Here is a 25,855-nt window from a genome sequence, read left to right on the forward strand (position 1 = left end):
TAGCTTTAAAAGACCATTTATTTATTAATCTTAAATATTTACAACTCATGGGTTAAAATATTTATCAATTGATTTCCAGTAAATTGGCTGTTTTCTGGGATTTTTGTTCATCGGATATCTTTACCACTTTTATTTCTGAGGGAAGAGAATTCCAGGTCATCTTTCTAACCCTTTATAGTCTGTTCTTCAGACGTTCTGAACCAGTCACCCGGCTACCTTAATAAATATCAATGGCAGCCTCATTAACAGGCTGGAAACAGTTGCCTGTTTCTGTAAGAAAGGTCCCACCAACGTTTTAGCCACTGCCACACAACAGCTCCTAAATAATCTATTGTGCAAAGCACATTCCAATACTAATAATGACAGAGTGACCTCAAATGCATACCAATAGCATTTCGATGTAAAACTAGAAATTCATTAACAGTGACTCGAGAATGAAGACTGACTGTTCTCTTCAAGAAACCCAATGATGGGAAACATGGAGGCACAGGAAGGATTCATGAACACATCAAGGAAAAGTGATATTTCCACTTAACCAACCAACAAAAACCCCTCTGGGCTAAATAGTGCCTTCGTACATGACTATTGTTAGATACCCAAATAAAACATCTTTAAAGCTTTAAGAAAATTACTATAAATTATTCTATAACTTATGTTTTGCATGGGTTTAAAATGTTCGTAATGCGATAATTTAATTTTACATGAAGACATAAAAAAATAAATATTGCCATGCACATATTGTTATTTTTTTAAAAACACCCACAAATAAATAACCTGAAATGTTGTCTAGAGAACTGGTTCCTGCATACCTGTTGATTATGGGGGGCTCAAGCAAGTCTATTTTATTAATATGGTATCCTTAGGAGTTCCCATTGTGGCTCAGTGGAAATGAACCCGACTAGTATCTATGAGAATGTGGGTTTGATCCCTGGCCCTGCTCAGCGGGTTAAAGATCTGGCATGGCTGGGAGCTGTGGTGTAAGGTGGCAGCAGTAGCTCTGATTCGACTCCTAGTCTGGGAACTTCCATATGCTGCGCTTTAGGCCCTTTAAAAAAAAAAAAAAGGGAACATCCTCAAACTGGAAGCTTCACAACAAGCCTATTATAATGCCCTTTCATGATCAGAATGTAATGCTAAGGGAAAGAAAACAATACAAGCTGAAACTGGAGTGCAAACACCTTTGCTGCTGTAGGTTTTAATGGAAAAAGTCTGTGAGCTAATCGGGTTCCTTCCCACAGACGTGTTGCAAACATGGAAAGTGAAGTCAGAGAAGCTGGGAGCCCTGCCTCAGTCGACTTCTTATTCCATTTCAGTCTCCTGAAACATCCCTGGTTAATAAGACTCTTAGCAAAACACAGACAAGCATTTCTAACAGTCCCTCAAGATTCCTCATTAAAGCTGAAGTCACACACTAGAGACAGGTGGTCTGAAGGGTAGTTGAAGGATGGCAGCCGGTTGGGTCCGATCTGCTCCTCCGTGAGCAGATCCAGGGCCGAGCGCACGCTGAGTGCCTGCCGGGAGTACCAGATGTAATCCAGGGTGTGGCGGCACTCGCCCGAGGTCCGGATCTTCCAGGTTGTGTATGGGGGCTCTGACTGCCCGTCGGCACTCAGCAGCTTGTAGGCGCTGCTCAGGTTGAGGCTGGAGGAAGCAAAGTGTTTGTAGACCTCCTCTGTTGGCTCTGCGTTGAAGTCCCCACAGATAATGAGGGGGATCTTGTCTCCCTGGGTGATGTTCTGCAGGTTCTGGAGAAGGTCACAGCCTTGAGCCGATCGGAATCGCTCCCAGCCAGTGCGTGCCTTCAGGTGGGTGACCGCGATGCAGAACTGCCGGCGGGATGCCCTGCACTCCAGGGTCTGGGCGATGGCCACCTGATTGGTTTTCAGCGTCATGGCCGTCAGCCTGATGTTGGCACTGTTGACTAGCTTGAATCGGTTCTGGAGGAAAAACAAGGCACAGCCATCGGGTCCATTGTTATGTTCGACGTCTAGACAAGGTGACCAGGGCTTGGGGAAAAAGGTGCCTTGATAGCCCAGTCTACTGAGGAGGGGGTGGAAGGTGTCGAAGTAGTGGTCCACCTCTTGGAGGCACAGTATATCGGGCTGGTAGGCTAGGATCTCTTCCAGGATGAGACATTTCCTTTCTTCCCACTTGAGTGCTTCCAGAGGGCACTGTACGAAGTTGTCTTTGCCTTCCCCAAGCGCTGAAATAAAAAAGCCAATCAGCTGTCAGCTACAAGAACCACGGCTCCTAAGAACCTGGGAATCTCTGCAGGTTTGAGGCTACCCAAGAGCTTCAGAGTGCTCCCCCTGCTGCAGACGCCTGCGGTGATCCTTCTCTATCACGCACCAGCCCACCAAACTGGGTAATTCATGTCTTACCCTCCAGGTGAAGCAAGCCCCTGATGCTTTCATATTAAAACCATTTCTTATTACTATGTTCTAGGACCTGAGATCCTCCATTTTAGTCTTTTTCTTCTCGTTAAGATTTTTATTTTTTCTATTATAATTGATTTACCATGTTCCGTCACGTTTTAGTCTTAAACAGTGTTTTCTCTGCACTCCCAGAGATGTTAACTATGCCAGATGAAATACATACACTTAACTCTATATAATGATTTCAACACTGACTATGGTAATGCATACTAAGCCTCTTCAGACACCACTCAGAGTAAATGACACCTGTTTTAAATGGGCAGCTTTTCCTACTTGTGGATGAACACCTGAGAAAAAAAGAAAAACATCAAAGACTGGAAAGGCAGGGAGTATGCCCTTCTTTTCCAGAAAAGAGGAAAAAATGGTAACCCTGTTTTTTTCTTAACATTTCAACTGCTACGTGATCGGCAATAATACAGAAAGTTGACTGACACATCTGTTTGACTTCAGCAGACCCAGGAAAGGAGTCCTTCCTACCACAACAAAGTGTTATCTTGGAGTTCCTGTTGTGGCTCAGCCGGTTAAGAATCTGACTAGTATCCAAGAGGATGAGGGTTTGACCCCTGGCCTCGCTCAGTGGGTTAAGGATCTGGCACTGCTGGGAGCTGTGGTGTAGGTTGAAGATGTGCATCAGGTCCAGTGTTACTGTGCCTATGGTGCAGGCTGGCAGCTGTAGCTCTGATTTGACCCCTAACCTGGGAACTTCCCTATACCGGAGGTGTGGCTATAAAAAGACAAGGGAAAAAAAAAAAAAAAAAGACAGAAATAAAGAAAAGAAAAAGTAATATCTTAGAGCAGAGAGGAGTGAAGAAACACCTCTGGCCTCAAATTATAAAGAGGTGTCTGGATGCGAATCTGGCCACAAGCAAGCGTGCCCAGATGCACCCTAACCCTCACACAGCTCCCATCCCCTGCAGAAAGTTCTATGTCAACCAATCAGCAGACTCTGGTTCCCCCTGACAAATCTCTTAGTGCTCTGGACTGAAAGCTGGGGACAACAGAGAGGCTAATAAAAGTCCTTTTTTTTAAGTCTGGATGTGCTGGGAAGCAGAGAGACGTTCACTGAACTTGAAGAGCCTGCAAATGTGGAAGGTACGGAAGACATTCGAGTTGCTGGATTTATTAGTGAAAACCCGATGACTCCCTTTCCTACCCACCCTGTGGGAGCTCCCCATGCTGCTCTAGTCCCCTCCCCCCTCACCCCACCCACGCCTCGTCCCTCCACGGATGGCTTCGTTCGGGATCCGGGTACAAACATGGCGGGCATACCTTGGGCAAGGATGTTCCACTGCATGACCCTAATAGGTGGGTGGCTGCTGGGGCCATCTGCCCTCAGATCCACAAAATCCCTCTGGAAGCGGGGAGGCCGAGTGTGCAGGACAGCCCTGCATTCCTCAAGGAGCTCTTTAGGGTCGATGGGCTCCAGATGTTCTGTGTCGGGTGTCACCAAGTACTCTGGGTGCTGGGCAGCAGCGCTGCTGTTGAGCGTCTTGGCGAGCGCACTATAGAGCCTGCTCGTGCCGTTGCCCATGGGATACACTACGGGAAAGGAAAGCACAGTTACACATGCCTCTCCTCCTCCCCCCTTCTTCCATTCTCCCATAGCTTAACTGGAAGGTAGCACAGTTATTGTCCACAGAAGGCAAGAGCTCAATTCAGGGCAATGCTGCCATGTTCACGATTCACAGGATGGATTAAGGGAGGACTTTCCAGGTTCTAGCTTTTCCACTAGGACAGGTACTTGAAAAATGGCTGTTGAATAACTTGATCTTCATGGATTTGTCTTTATATTTTATAAACCCAGTCTTATGAAAGCACGGCTAGCTACACAAAATACAGATTCCTTTCTAAATTGTTGTTGTTGCCTTTTTAGGGCCGCAGGTGCAGTATATGGAAGTTCCCAGGCCAAGGGTAGAATCGGAGCTATAGCTGCTAGCCTATACCACAGCTCATGCAACGAGGGATCCGATCCGAGCCGAGTCTACGACCTACACCACAGCTCACAGCAATGCCAGATCCTTAACCCACTGAGCGAGGCTAGGGATCAAACCTGCATCCTCATGGATACTACTCAGGTTCGTTACCACTGAGGCACGATGGGAACCCCCCCCAAATTTTAATAGAACTTGAAGTCCAGTTTGTAAAGAGCCAGATGTTAGAAACCCCAGTTAGTCCTAAAGAGGTTAGGTTAGCACAGGCTGTTGCTCTAGCCATGCCAGGGACCCAGATCCCTTTGCTATGTATGGGAAGAGCACACCCCATTTCTCCTCATCTAAATGGATTAAAATGCTCTAAGGAGAACAGAGCAAAACCTTCATCGAATGAGCAAGAGGGGAGCTGTAATTGTCACTTCACTTGTAAGCAGTTGATCGCTTTTTAAAAGGTCAACCACGTTTCTCTTCATCACAGTGTAAATTAGGGGCAGATTGGGCTTGGAACAACCATCAAGATTCTGTGCATGATGCATCCTGGAATGGAGGAATCTGAGTTTCCCGTCCAAATCCTTGCCCTCCCTTTCAAGACACAAAGTTCTCTTCATAAAACATATTATTTGGCAGGCTGATGGCATCTGAAACCAGCAGTCAATCCAATTCACTGCAGCAAGTCACAAAAGCAAATTCAAATGTTCACCACCAAGTGTCCTTAAACATCAAGAGCAACAAGCATGCAGGCATTCTCTCCATCGTGCCCTTGCATCAACTCAAAGTAGTGCCCCCCCCCACAACAAGAGAACTAGATGAAGGCAAAGAAACGCACACCCAGTCCTCCCAACATACATTTCTGTGTCCGTGCAACTGCAAGCAAGCCTGTTCTTCTCACAAACACACATGCAGGAACATGTGCACACACCTGTTTCGAACTGATTTGAACATGTTAAATTTTAAAAAAATAATTTGCTTGCCTATCTGAGTATGTAGGTCCAAAGAAATCTTCTTGGCTGGCAATACAACTTTGAAAATCTTTCTTCTGTAATTCTAGTTTAAAAAAAAAAAAAAAAAAAAAAAAAGGGCAGTGAAAATCCTACAGTTTTCTCAAGTGTGGTTTCCAGATCAGTAGTATCAGCATCGCCCAAATGGAAGGGCACCATGGGGCATTTCAAGTGTGAGACTAACAGCAATATTTGACGTCTGTCAGGCTCAGGCAAACTACCAGCCTGATGCATTTCAGCTTCAAAAGGACTGCTCTACATTCTTTTAATGACATCATATCTTTGCCAAGCTTTAGTTCTGTAGTGGTAGTTGTGATAAAAAGCAAGGACTACACAGAAGTAAATGTGAAAAAGAAGGTAACAGTGTCCCACAGGAGTCAAAAGTTTGAGGCATTATGTGAAGCCTAAACCACACTTCCTTCTAAAACTTAGAAAAACCTTCACATAAAGTGAATGAGGAAGAGAATAACATCTGTTCAGACAACGAAACCATGCCAAAAAGACATGCCTGGAGAGCCAAGTGCAACTGTATCCTATGTAAAGTGAGCTAAAGGTCACTAAGAAAGTGGCAGAATAGCCTAAATTAGAATTGGAAAACTAAGAAATAAGGCAACAAAAAGAATCAGTAAAAAAATATTAACAAAGAAACGAGGGGATGTTCCCATTGTGGCTCAGTGGTAGTGAACCTGAGTATTAGTATCCATGAGGTTGCGGGTTTGATCCCTGGCCTGGCTCAATGGGTTAAGGACCCGGCACGCTGTGAGCTATGGTGTAGGTCGCAGACGTGGCTTGGATCTGGCGTTGCTGTGGTTGTGGTGAAGGCCAGCAGCTGCAGCTCCAATTTGATCCCTAGCCCAGGAACTTCCATATGCTGCAGATGTGGTCCTAAAAAAAAAAGAGAGAGAGAGGATAAAGCATTTGAGAAATAGTGGCAAATATTATATGCACCTCCCCCCCACTTTTTTTTTTGCATTTTGGGGCTGCATCCATGGCATATGCAAGTTCCCAAGCTAGGGGTCGAATCAGAGCTTCGGCTGCCCGCCTACACCACAGCCACAGCCACATGGGATCTGAGCAGTATCTGTGACCTACAACACAGCTCACGGCAATGCCAGGTCCCTAACCCACTGAGAGAGGCCAGAGATTGAACCCGCATCCTCATGGATCCTGGCTGGGTTCGTTAACCACTGCGACACAAAGGGAACTCCTAAATGCCCATTTTAAGCAAAGATCCAACATAGAGATAATGGGATTTCTTGCAGCAGGAAAACCAAGGCAAGCACATGGAACAAATACTAAAAACTATAAATCAAGAGAACTTAGGAGCACAGAGTTTCAATCTGCAGGATGGATTAAATTCTGGAGGTCTGATGCAGAGCAGGGTGACTTTTCAATAATTCGGTATTGAATACTTGAAGTCTTTTACACGGGTAGATCCTGTGTGGTCTCACCCCCTACCCAACACACACAGTAACTATGTGAGTGACAGATGTGTCAATTAGCTTGACTGAAGTAATACCAATGTATCAAATATCAACACATTGTGTAGTACACTGTAAATACATATGATTTTTATTTGTTAATTATATCTCAATAAAGCTGGAAAAATAAAGTGGTCTAAGGGAAAATAAGGTAAAACATATATCACAGACATACTCAAACATCAATACATAAAGGTCTGCCTTACCTTTGTTATTCTAAAGAAAAGAGGAGAGGAAAAAAACCCTTAAAACCACATACTGAAAACATCACATACCTGAGAATATCAACCTAGAATGACCAATACCAACTGGAAGGTAAAGAAAAAGAAAAAAATCCCACCGTTCCCATCATGGCTCAGTGGTTAACGAATCCGACTAGGAACCATGAGGTGTCAGGTTCAATCCCTGGCCTTGCTCAGTGGGTTAAGGATCTGGCATTGCTATGAGCTGTGGTGTAGGTTGCAGACGCGGCTCGGATCTGACTTGGCTGTGGCTGTGGTGTAGGCCAGAGGCTACAGCTCTGATTTGACCCCTAACCTAGGAAGCTCCATCCGTCATAGGTGCTGCCCTAAAAAGGAGGAAAAAAAAAAAAAAAAAAAAAAAAGAAAAAAGAAAAAAAAGAATCCAACTGCAGCAGCTCAGGTGGCTATGAAAGTGAAGGTTCAATCCCCAGCCCAGCAGAGTGGGTTACAGGATCTGGCATTGCTGCAACTTCAGCCATTCTTAAAAAAAAAAAAAAAAGTCTACACACAATAAATGCTGGAGAGGGTGGGGAGAAAAGGAAACCCTCCTACACTGCTGGTGGGAATGTAAACTGGTACAACCAACACAGAGGACAGCACAGAGGTTCCTTAAAGAAACTAAATATTAGAACTACCATATGATCCAGCAAACCCACTCTTGGGAACATATCAGGAGAAAACCATGATTCAAAAAGACAGTGCACCCCAATGTTCACAGCAACACTACTCACAATAGCTACGAAATGAAAGCAACCGAAACGTCCATCAACAGAGGAATGGATTAAGAAGGTGTGGTACGTATATACAATGGAATATTACTCAGCCATAAAAAAGAACAAAATAATGCCATTTGCAGCAACACAGACCTACAGATTTGTCATACTAAGTAAGTGAGATGGACAAATATCACCAGGTCACTAAAATGTGGTTATCTAATCAAAAATGACACAAAACAGCAACAGACTCAAAGATTTTTTTTTTCTTTCTATAGCCACACCTGTGGCATCTGGAAGTTCTCAGGCTTGGGTGTGAATCAGAGCTGCAGCTGCCAGCTACACTACGTCCATAGCAACACTGGGTATGGAGCCACATCTGCAACCCACATTGCAGCCTGCAACACTGGATCCTTAACCTGCTGCACCACATGGGAACTCTCTAAGGAGTTTTGTTTTGGTGGGGGCAGACTGGGAGGTCTTGATACTTTGTCAATCAATCCCCAGCAGATATGGCATTTCTACAGCAACAATTTTAAGGTAAAACTATCATTATGTGTGTGATGCTGTGTGAATATACATATAAATGCACATGAATGAATATTTATATACTTCTATGTAGAACATGATAGATATTTAGCCAATAAGTATAAAAGCTGAAACGACAAATACATTCTACATTCAGAACTTAGTGCACACACATGGAATCTGTAAATACTATTTTCTAGGATCTTCTATTTCAGGTTTTTTTTTTTTCCTTTTTTAGGACTGCACTGGTCCCAAATGGAAGTTCCCAGGCTAGGGGTCGAATTGCAGCTGGAGCTGCTGGCCTACACCACAGCCATAGCAACACAGGATCCTTAACCCACTGAGGCCAAGAATTGAACCGGGGCCCTCACAGAGATTATGTTGCGTTCTTAACCCATTAAGCCACAATGAGAACTCCCCAATTCGTGTGTGTGTGTGTGTGTGTGTGTGTGTGTATAGATGTATATATATGAGAAACTAAATCACTTTGCTATATACTTGAAACATTGTAAATCAACTACACTTCAATTAAAAACAAAAACAAAAACAACTATCCAGAATTCCCTGGTGGTGCAAGAAGTTAAGAATCCAGCACTGCCACTGCTGTGGTGTGGGTTCCATCTCTGGCCTTGGAACTTCTGCATGCTGTGGGTGCAGCCAAAAAAACAAACAAAACAAAACCACGATATGGAAGATCTGCATAACCCAGTTAACCAACATTTATTTCACAAATGACCAATACAAAGTTCACTGACATGGTATCAGATTCCAAGTTGCAAAAAACTATTAAAATAGAAGCTACCACAAAGAATATTAACTACAGTCATCTTAAAAGGCTATTAAGATGCTTTTTCTCCTGACTACATTATCTGTGAGAGACTGGATTTATTTTAACCAAAAGAATATATCACAACAGATTGAATGGAGAAGCAGCTATGAGAATACAGCTATCTCTTATTAAGCCAGACCTTAAGAGAATTCCAAAAATGTCAAACAATGCTACTCTTCACTAATTTCTTTTTTGTTTTAGAAGACAGTTATTTTTCCACATACAAAAAAAAGATCCTTACTTTGATCATTTGTTAAAATCCTTAACACTGACTTTATTATTAGATTTAATGACTTGATAAACATTGAAAAATGTTCTCATGTTTTACTAACTTGATATACATATCATATTAAATAAAATTCTGTGGAGCCCTCCACAGGGTTTTTCGGTTTTGTTTTTTTTTTTTTTTTTTTTTTTTTTTAAGAATGAAAAGGTGTCCAGAGAATAAAAAGTGGGAATGTCTCCTTGAATTCAACTGTCCTCTAAGTGTGGACATCCTGTTTCAGCAGACAAACAAAGCAACTCCTTAGGAAAAAACAGAGCTAAAAAAGGTGAAATGAACTAACAGAAAGTAGACATGTCTATAATTCATTTAACCACAGTTTGTCTCAAACTGACAGGGTACCTGATCCTGATCACAAAAGGTGGGAGGTCACCGCTCTCTACTGTCCCCAGGCTGCTCCAGGGACCAGCACACTACCTCCACATCACAGACAAGCTTCCCTCATCGCTACCCTTGGACTTCTCATTCCAGACTGAGCTTTTCTACACCTCAGAAATACCCTTCTCACCAGGTCAGCTTATGGAATCAAATCAGAAGGGATCTGAGGAAGTCCCATTCGTTTCTTCCTGTCTTCAGTTGTTTGTTTGTTTTTGTTTTCATCTTTTTAGGGCCACACCCTCAGCATATGGAAGTACCCAGGCTAGGGGGTGAACTGGAGCTGTAGCTGCTGGTCTACACAACAGTCACAGCAATGCAGGATCTGAGCCATGTCTGTAACCTACAGCAGAGCTCATGGCAACGCCGGACCCTTAACCCATTGAAAAAGGCCAGGGATCGAACCTGCGTCCTCATGGATGCTAGTCAGATTCGTTTCTGCAGGAACTCCAGTTCTTCTTTTCTGCCTCTAGTCCTAAGAGCATATGAGCTTTATATTTAGTTCCAAAACCTTCTGGTAACAGACAGCAAGTCAAAAAAAGTGCAAAACCTTGAGCTAGAGATTAATAATTAAAAGTGGACATGATGAAGAATTCACGTGCTATTTTTGTGCTTCTAACACCGTACCAAAGCTCAGATCTGCCTAAAAACTCCAAGGTAGCAGGGCAGTTATTTAAATTTGAGAACAAAGCAGGGCTGGTGCGTGTGGGGTACCCTTCTGTCCCTCCCCCACAAAGGATGGTGCAGTGACAGCTGAATGTTTCCTATGTACCACTCACAGTTCTGCTCGCTTTGACTATGGTATCCTCAAGCCTCACCATAATCCTAGATTGAATTGTATGCCTTTTACAAGGTGGGAGTAACTTAGTAACAATTCCTGTGGTCTCACCTGTTTTTAAAAAGCCGCTTTCTTCTTTTAGAATATCAACCATTAAAAAAACATTCTTTTGGAGTTTCCACGGTGGCGCAACAGGATTGGTGGCATCTGGGGAGCGCTGGGACATGGGTTGCATCCCAGCCTGGGCCCAGTGCGTTGTTAAGGATCCAGAGTGTTGCCACAGCTGCAGCTTGGGCTGCGACTGTGGCTGGGATCTGATCCCTGGCCTGGGAGTTCCATATGCCATGGGGCGGCCAAAAAAACCAAACCAAACCAAAACAAACAAACAAAAAAACCCCCATTCTTTTCTCATATAAATACATGATTCCGAGGTTGCTTGCCTTCCTGCTGTAGTTTTATGCCTTAACAGGGGTTGTCATTCAGAGCTTGAAAATGACTGTTCAGAACAGCACCGTGGGGAGGAAGCCACTTTGCTGGGGCAGAGGTAGTACACACAATTCATTCAGGTGGTAGGTAGCTAAAATACTAGAAGTATCTTCTACTCAAGTTTTATTTGGCACTCATACTGGCTTCTAGGTCCAATGTGACATGTGTTTGCAGAGTTATTTTTTTTATTTGACCCCACATTACATTCGGTTTTTGCCCCAAATTCATCCCCCCCAACCACTTCAGAAAAGAAAGTATCAGCCATCATTCTCAATGTAATACACATGACATAACACACACAGGCAAAAAGATGACAACGGTGTTGCCATGTAGCTGCACCGCTTCCATCACAGACCTCGATGCTTCATTCCATGATGATGATGATACATACATACCTCACTGCTACTTTATAGGAATAACTCTTTTTATCCTTATAATAGCCTTTAAAGATTTGCTGGAGAATTCAGATTATTTGGATTCCAGAAATACATTAGTGGTATGTCACCCCTTACCTTCCTAATAAATAAAGCAAATGTGAGCTAATCACTAAAATATAGAATACAGAGAGTTCCCATTGTGGTTCAGTGGAAACAAACCCAACTAGTATCCATGAGGATGCGGGTTTGATCTCTGGCCCAGCTCAGTGGGTTAAGAATCTGGCGTTGCTGTGGCTGTGGTGTAGGCCGGCAGCTATAGCTCAGATTCAACCCCTAGCTTGGAAACTTCCATATGCTGCGAGTGCAGCTCAAAAAAAAAAACAAAAAAAACAAAACCCATACACACATATATATAATATATATAGAACATATTTACTCCCTCTCTCTATATGTATAGAATACATTTTATATACATATAGAGAATAGATTCACTCCTTTTTTTTTTTCTTTTTTGGCCACACCCATGGCATACGGAAGTTCCTGGGCCAGGGATCAAATCTGAGCCAGAGCTGCAGCAACAATGGATCCTTAACCCACTGTGCCAGGCAGGGGAGCAAACCTGTGCCTCCACAGAGACAAGCTGGATCATTAAGCCCTTGTGCTACAGCAGGAACTTTTTTTTTTTTTTTTTTTTAAAAAGCTGTGGTGTGCAGTGGCTTGATGTGGGGAATCTCAGTTCCCAGACCACAGACTGAACCTTGGCCGCAGTGGTGAAAGAGCTCTAACCACTAGACCACTAGGGAACTCCCAAGTATATGTTTACTTTTTATACTACCGATTGCTACACACTTCTCAAGAAATTGGCAGACCACAGTATAAGTTCCTAAGAGTGCCAACCATTAGAGGGAATGATGGGGGACAGTTTAATGAAACATCTTCAATCAACAGTTAGAATGAGAATCCTCACCATGCGCCCCAGACTGCCTGGGCTAACCAGTCCACACAGTCCTAACAGCACCTCAAAAATCACCACAGAAAGACCCCTCCACATAATGTTTTTCTAGTTATCCACAAATGCGTAATTCTAGAGTTTGCTCAAACCAGCCTATTAATAATTTCTCCCACCTTTAGTCTGAGTTTAGTCTCTTGAAATGATGGCTTGGCCAAAATGCTGATTAAAAAGCAGAAACTAAACGAAAGTCAGGATTATCTGGATACACACCTGAGAAGCTGCTGGAGCCGAGCAACTTGGGCCCAAGGAAACCTCCAAGAGTAAAAGTACGCAAAACTGTAAAGGACAGACGTCACAGGAAGCCATCATTGAAACAGCAAGCTTATGCTGCCACCTACTGGCCATGTGCTGAACCACATCAAAGTTCAGACATCTAATTTAGCAGCTCATTTTCATTAGGCTCTTTAGAGCAGGTTCCTGAGTAAACGTTGCCACCTTCAAAATATTCACAAGATAACCATCCACCTAAAATAGCTTGGGTATTGTATATGGGTGATATTTACTGAAGATATAAAGATTCATAGCCCCCACACCTGACAGCTTCAAGGAGCAAGCCTCAGTGGCTCCCTTCTCTTTACACCTGACCTGCTTCCTGACTTAAACCACCCTGGATATCTGAACCATAATCCTTGTCCCTAAGTTCCTAGCGAATAAGGACTAGATCCATCTCATTTACCACTTCCCCCAGGACTCAGCCCAGTGCTTCTGAAACGTTGATGGAAGAAAGGATGGCAAGTGACAGCAGCAAAGTGTCAAGGACCCTGTCAAACACTGGCAGGGGAACTGCCCTGGGTTGGGAAAGCACTTTATGGTATACTGTGCACTTTTACTTGCTGAAACCTGTTATCCTCTTAGGAACTCCTTGGCTATTTTATAGATGATGCTCAATGGGACAAGTCACTATTACCTTTCTGGAATTTTGTGAGGCTGTAATTAGGGTCCTTTCTGTGTTGTTTTGTACTCATCTGCTAGAAAACCAAAACTCAACTGCACAGCATGACTCCTGCAGGTCTGCCTTCAATTTTTGTGTGGCAGTATGGATTTGTAGGACATTAACTCCTGGACCCCAGAGACTGGATTCTAAGTGCCAGTTTAGGAAAATGCTATTTTCTGGTGAGGGTCAAATATTTCAGTCAGTGATCAGTCTTCAAATATCTATTATTGGAGTTCCCGTCGTGGCGCAGTGGTTAACTAGGAACCATGAGGTTGTGGGTTCGGCCCCTGCCCTTGCTCAGTGGGTTAACGATCCGGCGTTGCCATGAGCTGTGGTGTAGGTTGCAGACGTGGCTCGGATCCCGCATTGCTGTGGCTCTGGTGTAGGCTGGTGGCTATGGCTCCGATTAGACCCCTAGCCTGGGAATCTCCATATGCCGAGGGAGTGGTCCAAGAAATAGCAAAAAGACAAAAAAAAAAAAAAATCTCTATTATTGAGCACCACTGACTAACGTTGACAGGCATGCCTGGAGTCCTTAGCAGTTGAGCATGTTAGCATGTGAAGGGATAAGGGCTAAAGCTTCAACTTTTCTCAGTGAGATCTGGCTACAGTTCTGGAGGCAAAATGGCCTTAAACACATGGACTCTGGTTAGGCTGCCTGGTTTCAAATCCCATCTCCTCTTTTTACTTATCGGATACCTCTCTGTGCCTCAGTCTCTTTCTTTGAGGATCACTTTGGGTTACTGTGTACTTCCTTGGGTTACTGTGAAGAATGAGTTAAACTAAATATCTAGCACATCCTAAGTGGAGAAATGCTAGGCATTTTGCTACACTTAGCAAAGCTCACTCTCTGAGTTTAAAGAGACGCTATTAACCTTGGGGAGCCCAGCCTGGGCCCTACTACTTGAATGTATTTTCATTATTCTTCCCAATAATCCAGCAAAATGGGTATGTGCTTGCCATTTTATAGATACTAACATTAAGTGACTGAATGCACAGGTTTCTCAGGATTGCACAACTCGAAAAGGGACTGGCTCTGCAAGCCCAAGCTGTCTGCACCTTGGACTGTGGCTCATAGGCGTCTGAGTGCTGATCCGGAGTCAGGACAACTGCGTGGAGGTGAGCCAGGGGCACGCACATGCCCGGGGAATGAGCAGAGGGCAAGTTCCACCTCCTCCCTTTGCCATCCATCGAGGCATACACGTTGGCACAGCACAAAGTGTACAAGGCTGAGTAAGGACCCACCCCGCCCTACTGGAGAGATCAAGTGAAGGTCATGCCTCTCAACCTAACGTGTCTAAAAATATAAGCTCCTAGACACAGCAGGACAACCCAACAACCTTTCTCTGCTAGGCAGCAGTCACGGACAAGAATGCCAGGACATGGATGCCAGACCAGCAGGTCAGACTCCTCTAGAACATATGGTAAGGAAAAAGAAATCCCTCCACCATGAAAGCTTAGGTTAACCTGTTAAAATTGGTGCTCCGTTTTCAGTTGGCTGGCCAAGCATTTCCATAAGCTGGGCTTTTCCAGCATAACGCTCTGAAGTAAAAACTTTTTTTTTTTTTTTGTCTTTCTGCCTTTTTCTAAGGCCGCACCCGCAGCATATGGAGGTTCCCAGGCTAGGGGTCGAATCGGAGCCATAGCCGCCGGCCTACGCCAGAGCCAACAGCAACGTGGGATCCAAGCCACATCTGCAACCTACACCACAGCTCACAGCAATGCCGGATCCCCAACCCGCTGAGCAAGGGCAGGGATCAAACCCGCAACCTCATGGTTCCTAGTCGAATTCGTTAACCACTGAGCCATGACGGGGAACTCCTCTGAAATAAAACTGAAAAGGCGGAGAAGTGGAAAGAATCTGGTGGGATGGCAGCTCTCCACTAAGATGGTGTTACTGCCTGATGCTCATTATACACATTTCTGGGACACTCAAGGGGGTTCGGGTTTACAGCTGCGGATGGAAAATAGGGAGCAAACAGGAACTTCTGCTGACAGTACAGAATTCTCTCTAGATCAGGGGCCCAAACTATAGCCCTTAAGCCGCATCTGGCCAGTGTCCTGTATTTGTGATCTTTCACATTTTCGAAGGGTTGAAAAGATTTAATATTTCATGATGTGAAAAATCGTGATGTGAAATTCAAATTCCAATGTCCGTAAATAAGGTTTATGTATTGTCTATGGCTGCTTCCACACTTCAGCAGCAGGGCTGAAGAGCTGCAACAGAGATTTTTGGGCTATTAAGCCTAAATACCTACTAGCTGGCTCTTTACTGAAGAAGTCTGCAGACCCCTGCTCTAGATTACATTGAAGTGAATCGTACAGTCTGTCTATACATATTTCACAAAACCAATGAAAGATTCAGTCCTTTAAAATAGGGAAAAACAATTTTCATATATAAATTTCCATAGATTTGCTTTAATAGTTATGGCATATGTAGGAAAAGATCATCTTTATAAGTCTGAAGTGAAAACTGTCAGTGGTTTTGTTTTTGTTTTTTGTTTTTTTCTCTTTTTATGGTCGCACCTGCAGCACATGGAAGTTCCTGGGCTAGAGGTCGAATGAGAGCTGCAGCTGTGATCTACATCACAGTTCACGGCAACACAGAATCCCAGCCACATCTGTGACCCAAGCCACAGCTTGCGGCAATACCATATCCTTAACCCACTAAATGAGGCCAGGAACCAAACCCACATCCTCATGAACACTATGCTGCCTTCTTAACCTCTAGAGTCACAACAGGAATTCCTATCAGTGGTTTTTAAATCTTTAGTCCAGGAGTTTCCTTTGTGGTGCAGTAGGAATGAATCTGACTAGGAACCATGAGGTTGTGGGTTCCATCCCTGGCCTTGCTCAGTGGGTTAAGGATCTGGTGTTGCAGTGAGCTATAGTGTAGGTTGCAGATGTGGCTCAGATCCTGTGTGGCTGTGGTGTACGGCAGCGGCTGTAGCTCTGATTTGACCCCTCGCCTGGGAACATCCATGTGTCGCAGGCGCGGCCCTAAAAAGAAAAAAACAAACAAAAAACCCCCAAAACTTTAGTCCAATTATTTTTCTTTTTCGCCATACCTACAACATGCAGAAGTTTCTGGGCAAGGGATCAAACCAGTGGTACAGATGTAACTAGAGCCCCAGCTGTGACAATGCCAGATTCTTAACCCACTGAACCCTGTGGGAACATCCAAAGATTCATTTTTTTAAAATGGGAATTGACACGTTGCCTGTAATCAGCAGATCATCAGACATGAAACAGAGCAGATTATTACTCTTGCCTTCCTAAGAGCTTTTGGGAGTAAAGTTCATGTATTCAGATTTTTTAGGACTGAAACAACAATGTAGTACAACAAGAAAAGATGCCACCAAGAGACCAAAAACTTGCAAAAATTCCAGGAAGACAGAGACAGAATTAACAGAGAACTCAGAATGGAGGAAGATGCAGTCCAAGCTACCTAAGGTAAATTCAACATGATTCTTCCCGGAGTTCCCGTCGTGGCTTAGTGAATCCGACCAGGAACCATGAGGTTGCAGGTTCGATCCCTGGCCTTGCTCAGTGGGTTAAGGATCTGGCGTTGCCGTGAGCTGTGGTGTAGGTTACAGATGTGACTCAGATCCTGCGTTGCTGTGGCTCTGGTGTAGGCCGGCGGCTACAGCTCTGATTGGACCCCTAGCCTAGGAACCTCCATATGACGTGGGAGCGGCCCTTGAAAAGGCGAAAAGGCAAAAAGACAAAAAAAAAAAAAAAATCTTCCCAAGCGAGCTGAGTCCACAAAGGGCAGGAGAGGCAGAGGGGAGATTGTCAGGGTAATTCTTTCAAGAATGGCACTGAGACAGCTCCTTCCTCTCTCACACAGAAATGGCCCAAGGTGGCTTCTGGCAGCTTCAGAAGTGGGACATGCCCTGAAGGGCTCCCAAGGGTGATGGGGAGGGAAGGAGAGCAGACGGGAGCTAATGATGGACCTCAGGGGAGCCAAGCCTCAGAGAACACAGATGAGAGCTGCCCAGTATGGCACCTCCAGGGCATGCAAACTGCTCTCCCCTGGAGGCACAGCCTGAGGGAGAAGCATCCATATGTATCTATACAGACTTACAGCTACAAGAGAATATGGACACAATAAGAATAGGCTTCTATTTAAAAAAAAAAAAAAAAAAAAAAGAGCGGACAAACAGAAAATGTCCAGAAACTATAAATGACTTCAAAACAGACAGGTTCAAGCATTCCTGCTGCGGCAGCTCAGTCACTGCAGTGGGGCGGGTTTGATCCCTGGCCCAGTGCAGTGGATTAAAGGATCCAGCTGAGCAGCTGTGGCTCAGATTTAAGTTCTTGGTCCAGGAACTTCCATATGCCAGGGGTGCAACCATAAAAAAAAAAGAAAAAGAAAAAAGACATGTTCAGAAAAATCTCACCAAATAAAGAGATAAAGATTTTTTAAAAAGAGGACTCACAGAGGATGGATCCATATGGCCAACAATCTGTCTAATGGGAGTTTAGTAACATGAGAACAGGAGATACAGTGGATAAAATCATCCAAGAAACAGAAATTCTTCCTGTGCTCAAGAATGCTTTTGTCCTCAGACTGGGCTCACCTGACGCTGAGTCTTTTACCCTGATAGAACTTTTGAACATCAACGATAAACAATACTTCTAGAGATAATCAATACTCACAGAGACATTTAGGTTCCGAGGAAAAATATTTTTATTCATGGGCCACCTGTGTTCTGTAACTTTTAAAAAATTATTTAACAAGCTGTCATGAAAATCTTCCAACCACCTGAAAGGGAAATCAAGTCTAGAACACATCTCAGCAAATCTATTTGGCCCAGAAAATGGGAAAAGATGAACATGTTCCTTCATCAGGTCCCTCAGGGGTGGTTAGCATCCACGAAAGCAAAACATAAAGGAATCAGGAAATTATCATATCCAAGGTGTCACCAGAACATGCAAAGCAACTTCCTCATACCCTGTACTGGATGATGTACTGAGTCACAAGCCATTTGCAGACTGGCGAAGGACCCCCGCCCCAGGTGCTGGACTCAGAGCTGGGGCTGGGATGGGAAAGGGAGGAGGAGGCGACGGGATGCAGAGACCAAAGCACAGCCAGGGCTCCCTCCTGCCCAGAGTCTGGCTCCAGGTAACTCTGGACCAGAGATACTACTCCAATTCTTAAGAGGGAATAAAGGCGGTTTTTAAATCTTTCTGCACAATCCCTCATAATAATCCAGCAGCCATCTGACTTCCGGGGGCACTGGTAAGAAACTTCTAGCAGGCTTCCAACCATTTGGTAAAACAGGTCTCACTGGCTGTCCGCCCAGGCGACACGTCAGAGCCAACAGCTGCTCAGGGCCCACTCGCAGAAACTAAAATTCAGATCTGAGTGGGGCACAGGCATTCTTTTGATAGTACCCGGAGAAAAAAAGTAGTCACCCCTCAGTGGCTTGGTCCCAGGACCCCCCCAGATACCAAAATCCAGAGATGCTCAGGCCCCTTATGTGCCCATCTGCATATGGGAGTCGGGGCAGGGGACGACATTTCACAGGGACATGCAAACCCGACAGGAATAATTTTCTTCAGCCCTCGTTCCCCTGGGCATGCCTGCCCACATCCCTGACACCGAATTCAGGGTAACTCACGTATGTTTCAGGTGTCGCTTCCAGACCATGTGGAGACAAGATTTTTGCTTCGTAGCTAAGATCTCTGCTTGAGGTCTTGCTCCTTCCAGTGGGAAGGCTGCTTTCCCCGATCCGAAGAATAGCAAATCCCCGATATTTTAGTTGCTTTCCATTAGAGTTCAAGCAGGTTAACTACGGAGCCAAAGACCCACGCACGTGCCCTTGAATTTCTAAGTATTCATGTGTGATAACCATTCAAGTGGTTATCATGATCCTATAAATCCTGATTAGAATCACTCCTAACAGTAAATATACCTGCGGAGTCTCCCTTCCTCCGCCTTCCAAGAACCAGGCTGAACCTGTCTCACCTCTCTTTTAGCAAACATCACAGGAACCTACATGGTGTATTTACCCACCGACCCCCTCTGACTGTACAGCTCCACAGACCCTCTCCTGTTACAATGTCAGTGTCAAGTTCTTTCTCACTGAACCTTCACAAATATACCAATTCTTTCCTTTTCTTGAAGTGTGCTTCCATTCAGGTAAAAGTTGGTTCTTCCTCTGGAATCTCCTGAATTTGTCTTGGGCCCCAAGCTCAACGATCTTAACTCTTCCAGAATTTGGCCTTTAACGTGTACTATGTTTGGTAAAACTTGTGCATCAATCAGTCTCAATTTACCTTATGTTTTTTTCTAGTAAAGTCCAGCAAGCAAAGTTAAATGACTTGCAAATGTCCCGAGTGTGTTGAATGTGATTCTGGAGCCATGGTTATTAATTCAAAAGCCCCCAATAACTCACTATTATTTAAACTCCTGCCTGTGCTACAGGAAAATGATACCTTAGTTCTTCCACAGAGAAAGCAATGTATTTCTGTAGAAGCTTGATAATTACAAGCTTTTCCATTTCTTCTCTCTCACAAGCAGCTTACTCACATCGTTAAGGGACATACTAAATAAAGCTGCCTCCTCAAACATGCTGGTATTTGCTTTTTAAATTGCACCAGGAAGAAAAGCAACATGTCCCACTGGTGGAGAACAGTAATTCAGCCAACTCTTCATTATCTGAGGAGGAGGAATGTGGGGGACACAGCATTTAGAAACCCACAGAGGACGCCAGACTGCACTTCATCTAGTACAGTAACTGTGGCAACTGCTGCTTCTTTACCCAGGCTGCTGCCTGCCATGAGAAAAGGTAGCAAAACACTGCTAGGTCTCCTTTAAATTCTAATAACCTGAAGTTCCTATTGTGGCTCAGCCGGTTAAGAACCCAACTAGTATCCATGAGGGTGTGGGCTCGATCCCTGGCCTCGTTCAGTGTGTTCAGGATCTGGTGTTGCTGTGAGCTGTGGTGTAGGCCAGCAGCTGCAGCTCCAATTCAACTCAGCCTGGAAACTTCCATATGCTGCAGGTGCAGCCCTTAAAAAAAAGGAGAGAAAAAAATTCTAATAAGCTAGCATTTGATGATTGTACTCATCTGTCCAGTGACCTCTGATGGCCAAGGGGCATAAGTTAGGAAGGAACTGATTATCAAATGGGGTCAAATGTTGGGATCACTTACCCCAACCCCAAAAACACGCTGGAGGGGAGAGTAGCTTCCAGCTCCCTCAAGCCTTCTCTAGCCAGATGTCTAAACTTTGGGCCATTTATGAGTAATCTGCTTTCAGAGTTCCCAAGTGGCTCAGTGGGTTAAGGATCTAGTGTTGTCACTGCAGTGGCTCTGGTCACTCCTGTAATGAGGGTTCGATCCCTAGCCTGGGAACTTCCACATGCTGTGGTTGCAGCTGGTGGGGGCAGTGGAGGGCGGGGGTGAGGGGGAAGAGAGTAATTTGCTTTTTGTTTTGGGGTGGTTTTTTTTTTGGCGTTTTAGGGCCTCACCCTCGGCATATGGAAGTTCCCAGGCTAGGGATCAAATCAGAACTGTAGCCACTGGCCTACACTATCACAACCACAGCAATGTGGGATCCAGGCCACATGTGCAACCTACACCACAGCTCACGACAATGCCAGATCACGGACCCACTGAGTGAGGGCACGGATCAAACCCACATCCTCATGGATTCTAGTCAGATTTGTTTCTGCTGCACCATGAAGGGAACTCCCAGAGAGTAATCTGTTTTTGATTACTGTTGTCATTTTGTTCAGCAATGTGGAATCTGGGGCCCACCAATAACTGATTCTGTTTAATAAGTCCGCAGTAGGATCCATGAATCTGCACCTATTTTAAAAGCACCTAATGCTGGTTCCGAGGATCTCTGGGAAACGTTTTGCAAGGAACCTCTTCTTTCATCCTGCCATATTCCTGCCTCAGGCCTTCCACTTTGCTCCTGGCTCTTCCCAAGCAAAATGTTTTAACTCTTTCAATCCTACCTATGCTTCAAGGTCCAGCTCAAATGCCAACCACTTTCTGAAGCCTAAAGATCACCAGTGCAGAGGGACTTCCCGCTCTCCAGCACCCTCATGCCATTTGCAAACCTTTAATTGTAAGAGAATAAAAAGTACCTTATTTCATTAAACAGTCATGTCTTTGTGCAAAGCTCATCTCTCTTACTGGGCACTAAATTCCTCAGAGGCAGGCGAAACCTCACATTCTTTTACCCTCCTATATAATAAAGCACCTACAGAATGAGACTTTCTTTTTTTAGCTCTCGAGGGCGGCAACTGTAGTATATGGATGATACCGAGGTTGGGGGTCGAATCAGAGCTGCAACTGTGGCCTACACCACAGCCACAACAATGCTAGATCCAAGCCATGTCTGCAACCTACACCACAGCTCAGGGCAATGCCGGATCTTTAACCCACTGTGCAAGGCCAGGGATTGAATCTGCATCCTCAAGGATTCGTTACCACTAGTTGGGTTTGTTACCGCTGAGCCACAACATGAGACATTTTGTAAAGACTTTTTTTTTTTGGTCTTTTCTAGGGCTGCTCTCCCAGCATATGTAGGTTTCCAGGCTAGGGGTCTAATTGGAGCTGTAGCTGCCGGTCTACGCCAGAGCCACAGCAACACGGGATCCGAGCCGCCTCTGCAACCTACACCACAGCTCATGGCAACGCCGGATCCTTAACCCACTGAGCAAGGCCAGGGATCGAACCCGCAACCCCACGGTTCCTAGTTGGATTCGTTAACCACTGAGCCACAACGGGAACTCCTTGTCAAGACTTTTTGAGTGATCAAGCGATGAGCATATAAATCGCATTCATGAATTCCTTCCAACAAGTTGCTAAAGCGAAAACTGAATGAATCCAGAAAATTGCCTAGCTCTTATAGTAGTAATTGTCTACAATAATGTCTTTCAATTTCTTTATTTGTAATACCACGGGATATCAGAGAACTTCTAGAAAGTTCATTAAACACCTGCGTCAAAAGCCCAAGATCCCAAATGTTGTGACCTTTCTTCCCCAGCTAACAGCACAGCTATCTGTCTGTATTACACAAACTATCTGTAGTCCCAGAATGAACCTACTGACTAACTCTGCCTCTGAAGGACTCAGAGGGAATTTAAGGTAAGAGGTTAAGATATGAGATATGATCCAGGAGACACCAACTGGTTTTCTTTAATTTCTCCCACCTCCAACCTAACAATGTTCCTCTTGAAGATTCCCAGCAAGAAAAAAACACCAGCAGTTATTAGGTGGTATCCATTCTAACAGTAATTTCACAATGTGCCAAATTCCTATAGAACCGGGAAAGAAGATCTCAGTGACTGTCAAGTGCATCTCTTTACACTTTTTTCGGTGTGATAAAATTGCCAGGTTTGAAACAGAAGCTTTATTCCTAAAAGTATGAGTAATCTGTATGTAAATTGTGGCCGCCCTAATGAGTCCTCAGGCTGAAACCAAGGTGGCAAAATAGGGGAAGTCCAGAGCACGTGACACGGAAAACTGACTCTCTGAAAACGGATGGCATCACCTTTACACGATCTTAACCCAGGTATACAGGACGCAAAATGACATAAATATTAAGAGTGGAAGTCTCCGAACAATTTTCAAATAAATGTAAAAAGAGTCAATGCGCGTTATAACATAGTTAGCATGACATTTAAAAAAATTCAGAGCATCTAAGTCGTACAGGCCATATGATCCAATGAGTGTTTTTTCTTTTGCATAAAATGTTTCATCACGATTAGAAGTAAAACCAACAGAAATCATCTGTGGCCTCGGAAGGGGGAAGCTTAACCTAGGTCAAGAGCGAGAAATACTGAAAGCGCGGCATGCGACGATAAACGGGAAGCTACCACCGGGTTCCAGCTCTTACCGGACGTGCAAGCCCCAGGCCAGGGAAGGCGAGGGCAGAGGGGCAAAGAGTAGCGGAGACCGCGGCTCAGCGAGAGGAGGACACGCATCCCCGTCGGACCCCACCGCCCGGCAGCCCCCGGCTTCTCATTCATTCCGCGCGGTCTCCAGGTGGCGGCCGCGCGTTGGCCGCCGCCGCGTTCTCCGCCCGGAACCACCGTGCACTCACCTGTTCGGGACGACGACCTCGCGGCGCCCTGGGCCGCAGAGACCGCCGCCAGGAGCCGGGGGGATGCGGGCCTGGGGCCGGCGGCGGGCGGGGGCGAGCGGCGGCGCGGCGGCGGGCCGGGCGGGCGGCGCAGGCCGGGCGCGTCCCTCTGCAGCAGGGCGGAGCAGAGCCGCCGCGGGCTCTGAAACATGCCGGGCGCCGCTGCCACAACCGCCGCGGCTCCTCGCGCGCCCCACAGATCCTCGGGGCCCGGCCGAGCCGAGCCGACTCTCGGGTCAGTCCAAGCAGAGATGCCCCGGCTCCTTCTCGCGCAACCGCGGCTCGGGGGAAAGTCCTGGACCTCGAGCCGGAGACGGAGAGGTGGCAGCAGCTGCTACGAGGCGGAGCCGCTGTCTGCCGCGGGCCGGCGAGAGCTGGAGGATAACCGGCCAGAGCCGCGAGCTGACAAAGTGGGCGCTACCAAGCGGGACCGGCAGAGGGGGATCCGCGGGACCGGAGCCCAGAGCGACCAGGGTGGGACTCCCAGAACCGGTGTGATATTGCTTCGACAGGAAGAAGAGCTTAAGGTGTTTATTGGATGGAGGCCGTGGGAGGCCCAAAGTAACAAGTGATTCTTTGGTGCGATTTTAAAGAAATGTATCTCCCCTTCCGCTGGCTGTAGTAGAAACGCCCACAGGCTGGGAGTCCCGAGACCTTTCCAAGGCTCTGGCCCTGGGGACACGTGAGTGTCCGAGTGGAAGGTAGCATTTGTGTGTACGTGTGAGAGTACATGTGAATCCGGCAAAGGGCGTATGCCTCCGGCCCTTTCGGGAGGATATACTGCGTTAAACGAAATTAAGCATGATAGGACCCGGAGTGTGTGCGAGGGCGGTGCTAAGACAACATCCCTCTCCTCAAGGATGTGATACTCAGGCAAAGGGGGCCGAAGGTAGCAAGAGAAATCAGACCTTAAAGCTCAACAAGGCAGATTAAGATCAGTGTCACAAGTTTCCGCAAGGCTGGTGATAGAAGTCATAAACAGGCCTGGGATTTCTAGATGGGCTTTGAGGTCTAAGATTTACACTTGTGGAAATTGGGTGGGAAGTGGTGATGATTTACACATGAAGGAAGAGAATAAAGAAGAAAGCCCTAAGTGTATTTGGAGGAACAGTTCTTAGTTCTATAGGATGGAAGATAAGGAGTAAGAAGACAGATGCTTGGATAGGTTATATAACCTCTGCCTATGGAAGGCAGAGATGAGACCACATCTAATATGGTAGGAAATTGTGAGCTGAGCAAGGATATATCTTAGGACCGTGCTTTTCCCCTCTCTTTTCTTTTTCTTTCCTCCCTCCTTTCTTTTCTTTTCTTTTCTTTCTACCCCACCCCCACCCCACGAATCTTACTGAGCCACAGCAGTGGCAACTGTGGGATGCTAAACCCCTAGGCCATGGGAAACCCCAGCCTGACTTTAATTGGAGGTCATGTATCTCAGGGGACATGGAAAGGCAGGAGAGAGTAGACCCATGGATACGAAAGATAGTCTAGACCTGTATCTGGTACTGGAAAAGAATGAATGGAAGAAACAGCTCAGATAGATTGCGCAGAGAACAATGACTAATCAGTAAGGGAAGAGTGGTGGTTGCCAAGACTGGATTCCTCTCTGAATGACTTATGAATGAGAAATGTTTTCTTGTTGGATTTCCCATGATTTTGCTGGTTCTTCTGTCTTGTGGAATTGGAAGCTTTTCATTACCAAGGATATTCAAAACATTTTTGAGACCTGGGCTGTATATCTGAACCCAGAGGGTGTGGAGGCGTCAGCTGGCTCAAGTTGATGCTAACTCCTGGGAGACAGGCTTCTTGGCAAATTAGTAAATCTTCTGTTTCCTTATCTATAAATATAAAAACAGGTAGAATCATACCTTAGTCATTAGGTGAAATAAAAGGCAATGAGAAAATTTGTCAATAAAAAGCATTTTGCAAATATATCAAAATTTTGAATTAGAATCCAGGGTCTATAGGAGTTCACTTACAATTGTTTTTCTTTTCCATATGTTTGGATATATTCAAAATAAAGTGCTGAAAGTACTATTCGAATATAAACTGTCATTTTTTATTTTTTAAAAGTTTTATTGAAGTATAGTTGATTTACAATGATGTGATGATTTCTGCTGTACAAAAGAGTGATTTAGTTATACATATACACATAGTCATTCTTTTTCAAATTCTTTTCCCATATAGGTTATCACAGAACATTTAGTTCCCTGTGCTATAAAGCATATCCCAGCTGCCGATCCATTCCATAAAATACTTAAACTGTCATCATATATATGCCAGGACCTGCGACCTCATGATTTCTTTTTTTTTTTCTTTTTTTTTTTGGCCACACCTGAGGCATTCGGA

The 25,855-nt window shown here is 45.1% G+C and overlaps 1 protein-coding gene across 4 annotated transcripts; it reads right to left on the reverse strand.

The window, feature by feature from the left end:
• On the reverse strand, positions 1-23,865 carry NOCT (nocturnin). Of its 4 annotated transcripts, none has more exons than XM_084972879.1 (4): positions 23,471-23,865; positions 5,338-5,410; positions 3,705-3,974; positions 1-2,203 (listed from the first exon to the last, which is right to left on the reverse strand). In XM_084972879.1, the coding sequence occupies exons 3-4, from the start codon at positions 3,964-3,966 to the stop codon at positions 1,380-1,382; spliced, it is 1,086 nt and encodes a 361-aa protein (XP_084829005.1). In that variant the 5' UTR covers positions 3,967-3,974; positions 5,338-5,410; positions 23,471-23,865; the 3' UTR covers positions 1-1,379. The 4 variants fall into 4 exon arrangements, with proteins under 4 accessions (XP_084829005.1, XP_020957244.2, XP_003129235.2 ...); XM_021101585.2 differs by lacking the exon at positions 23,471-23,865 and adding an exon at positions 12,679-12,736; XM_003129187.5 differs by lacking the exon at positions 5,338-5,410.
• Between the last annotated feature and the right edge of the window lie 1,990 nt (positions 23,866-25,855).

Source organism: Sus scrofa, chromosome 8, assembly GCF_054392235.1.
Source record: "Sus scrofa isolate SSC_HxYL_T2T_F1_AM1 chromosome 8, Sscrofa_HxYL_maternal_Yorkshire_Landrace_v2.0, whole genome shotgun sequence".
NCBI lineage: Eukaryota > Metazoa > Chordata > Mammalia > Artiodactyla > Suidae > Sus > Sus scrofa.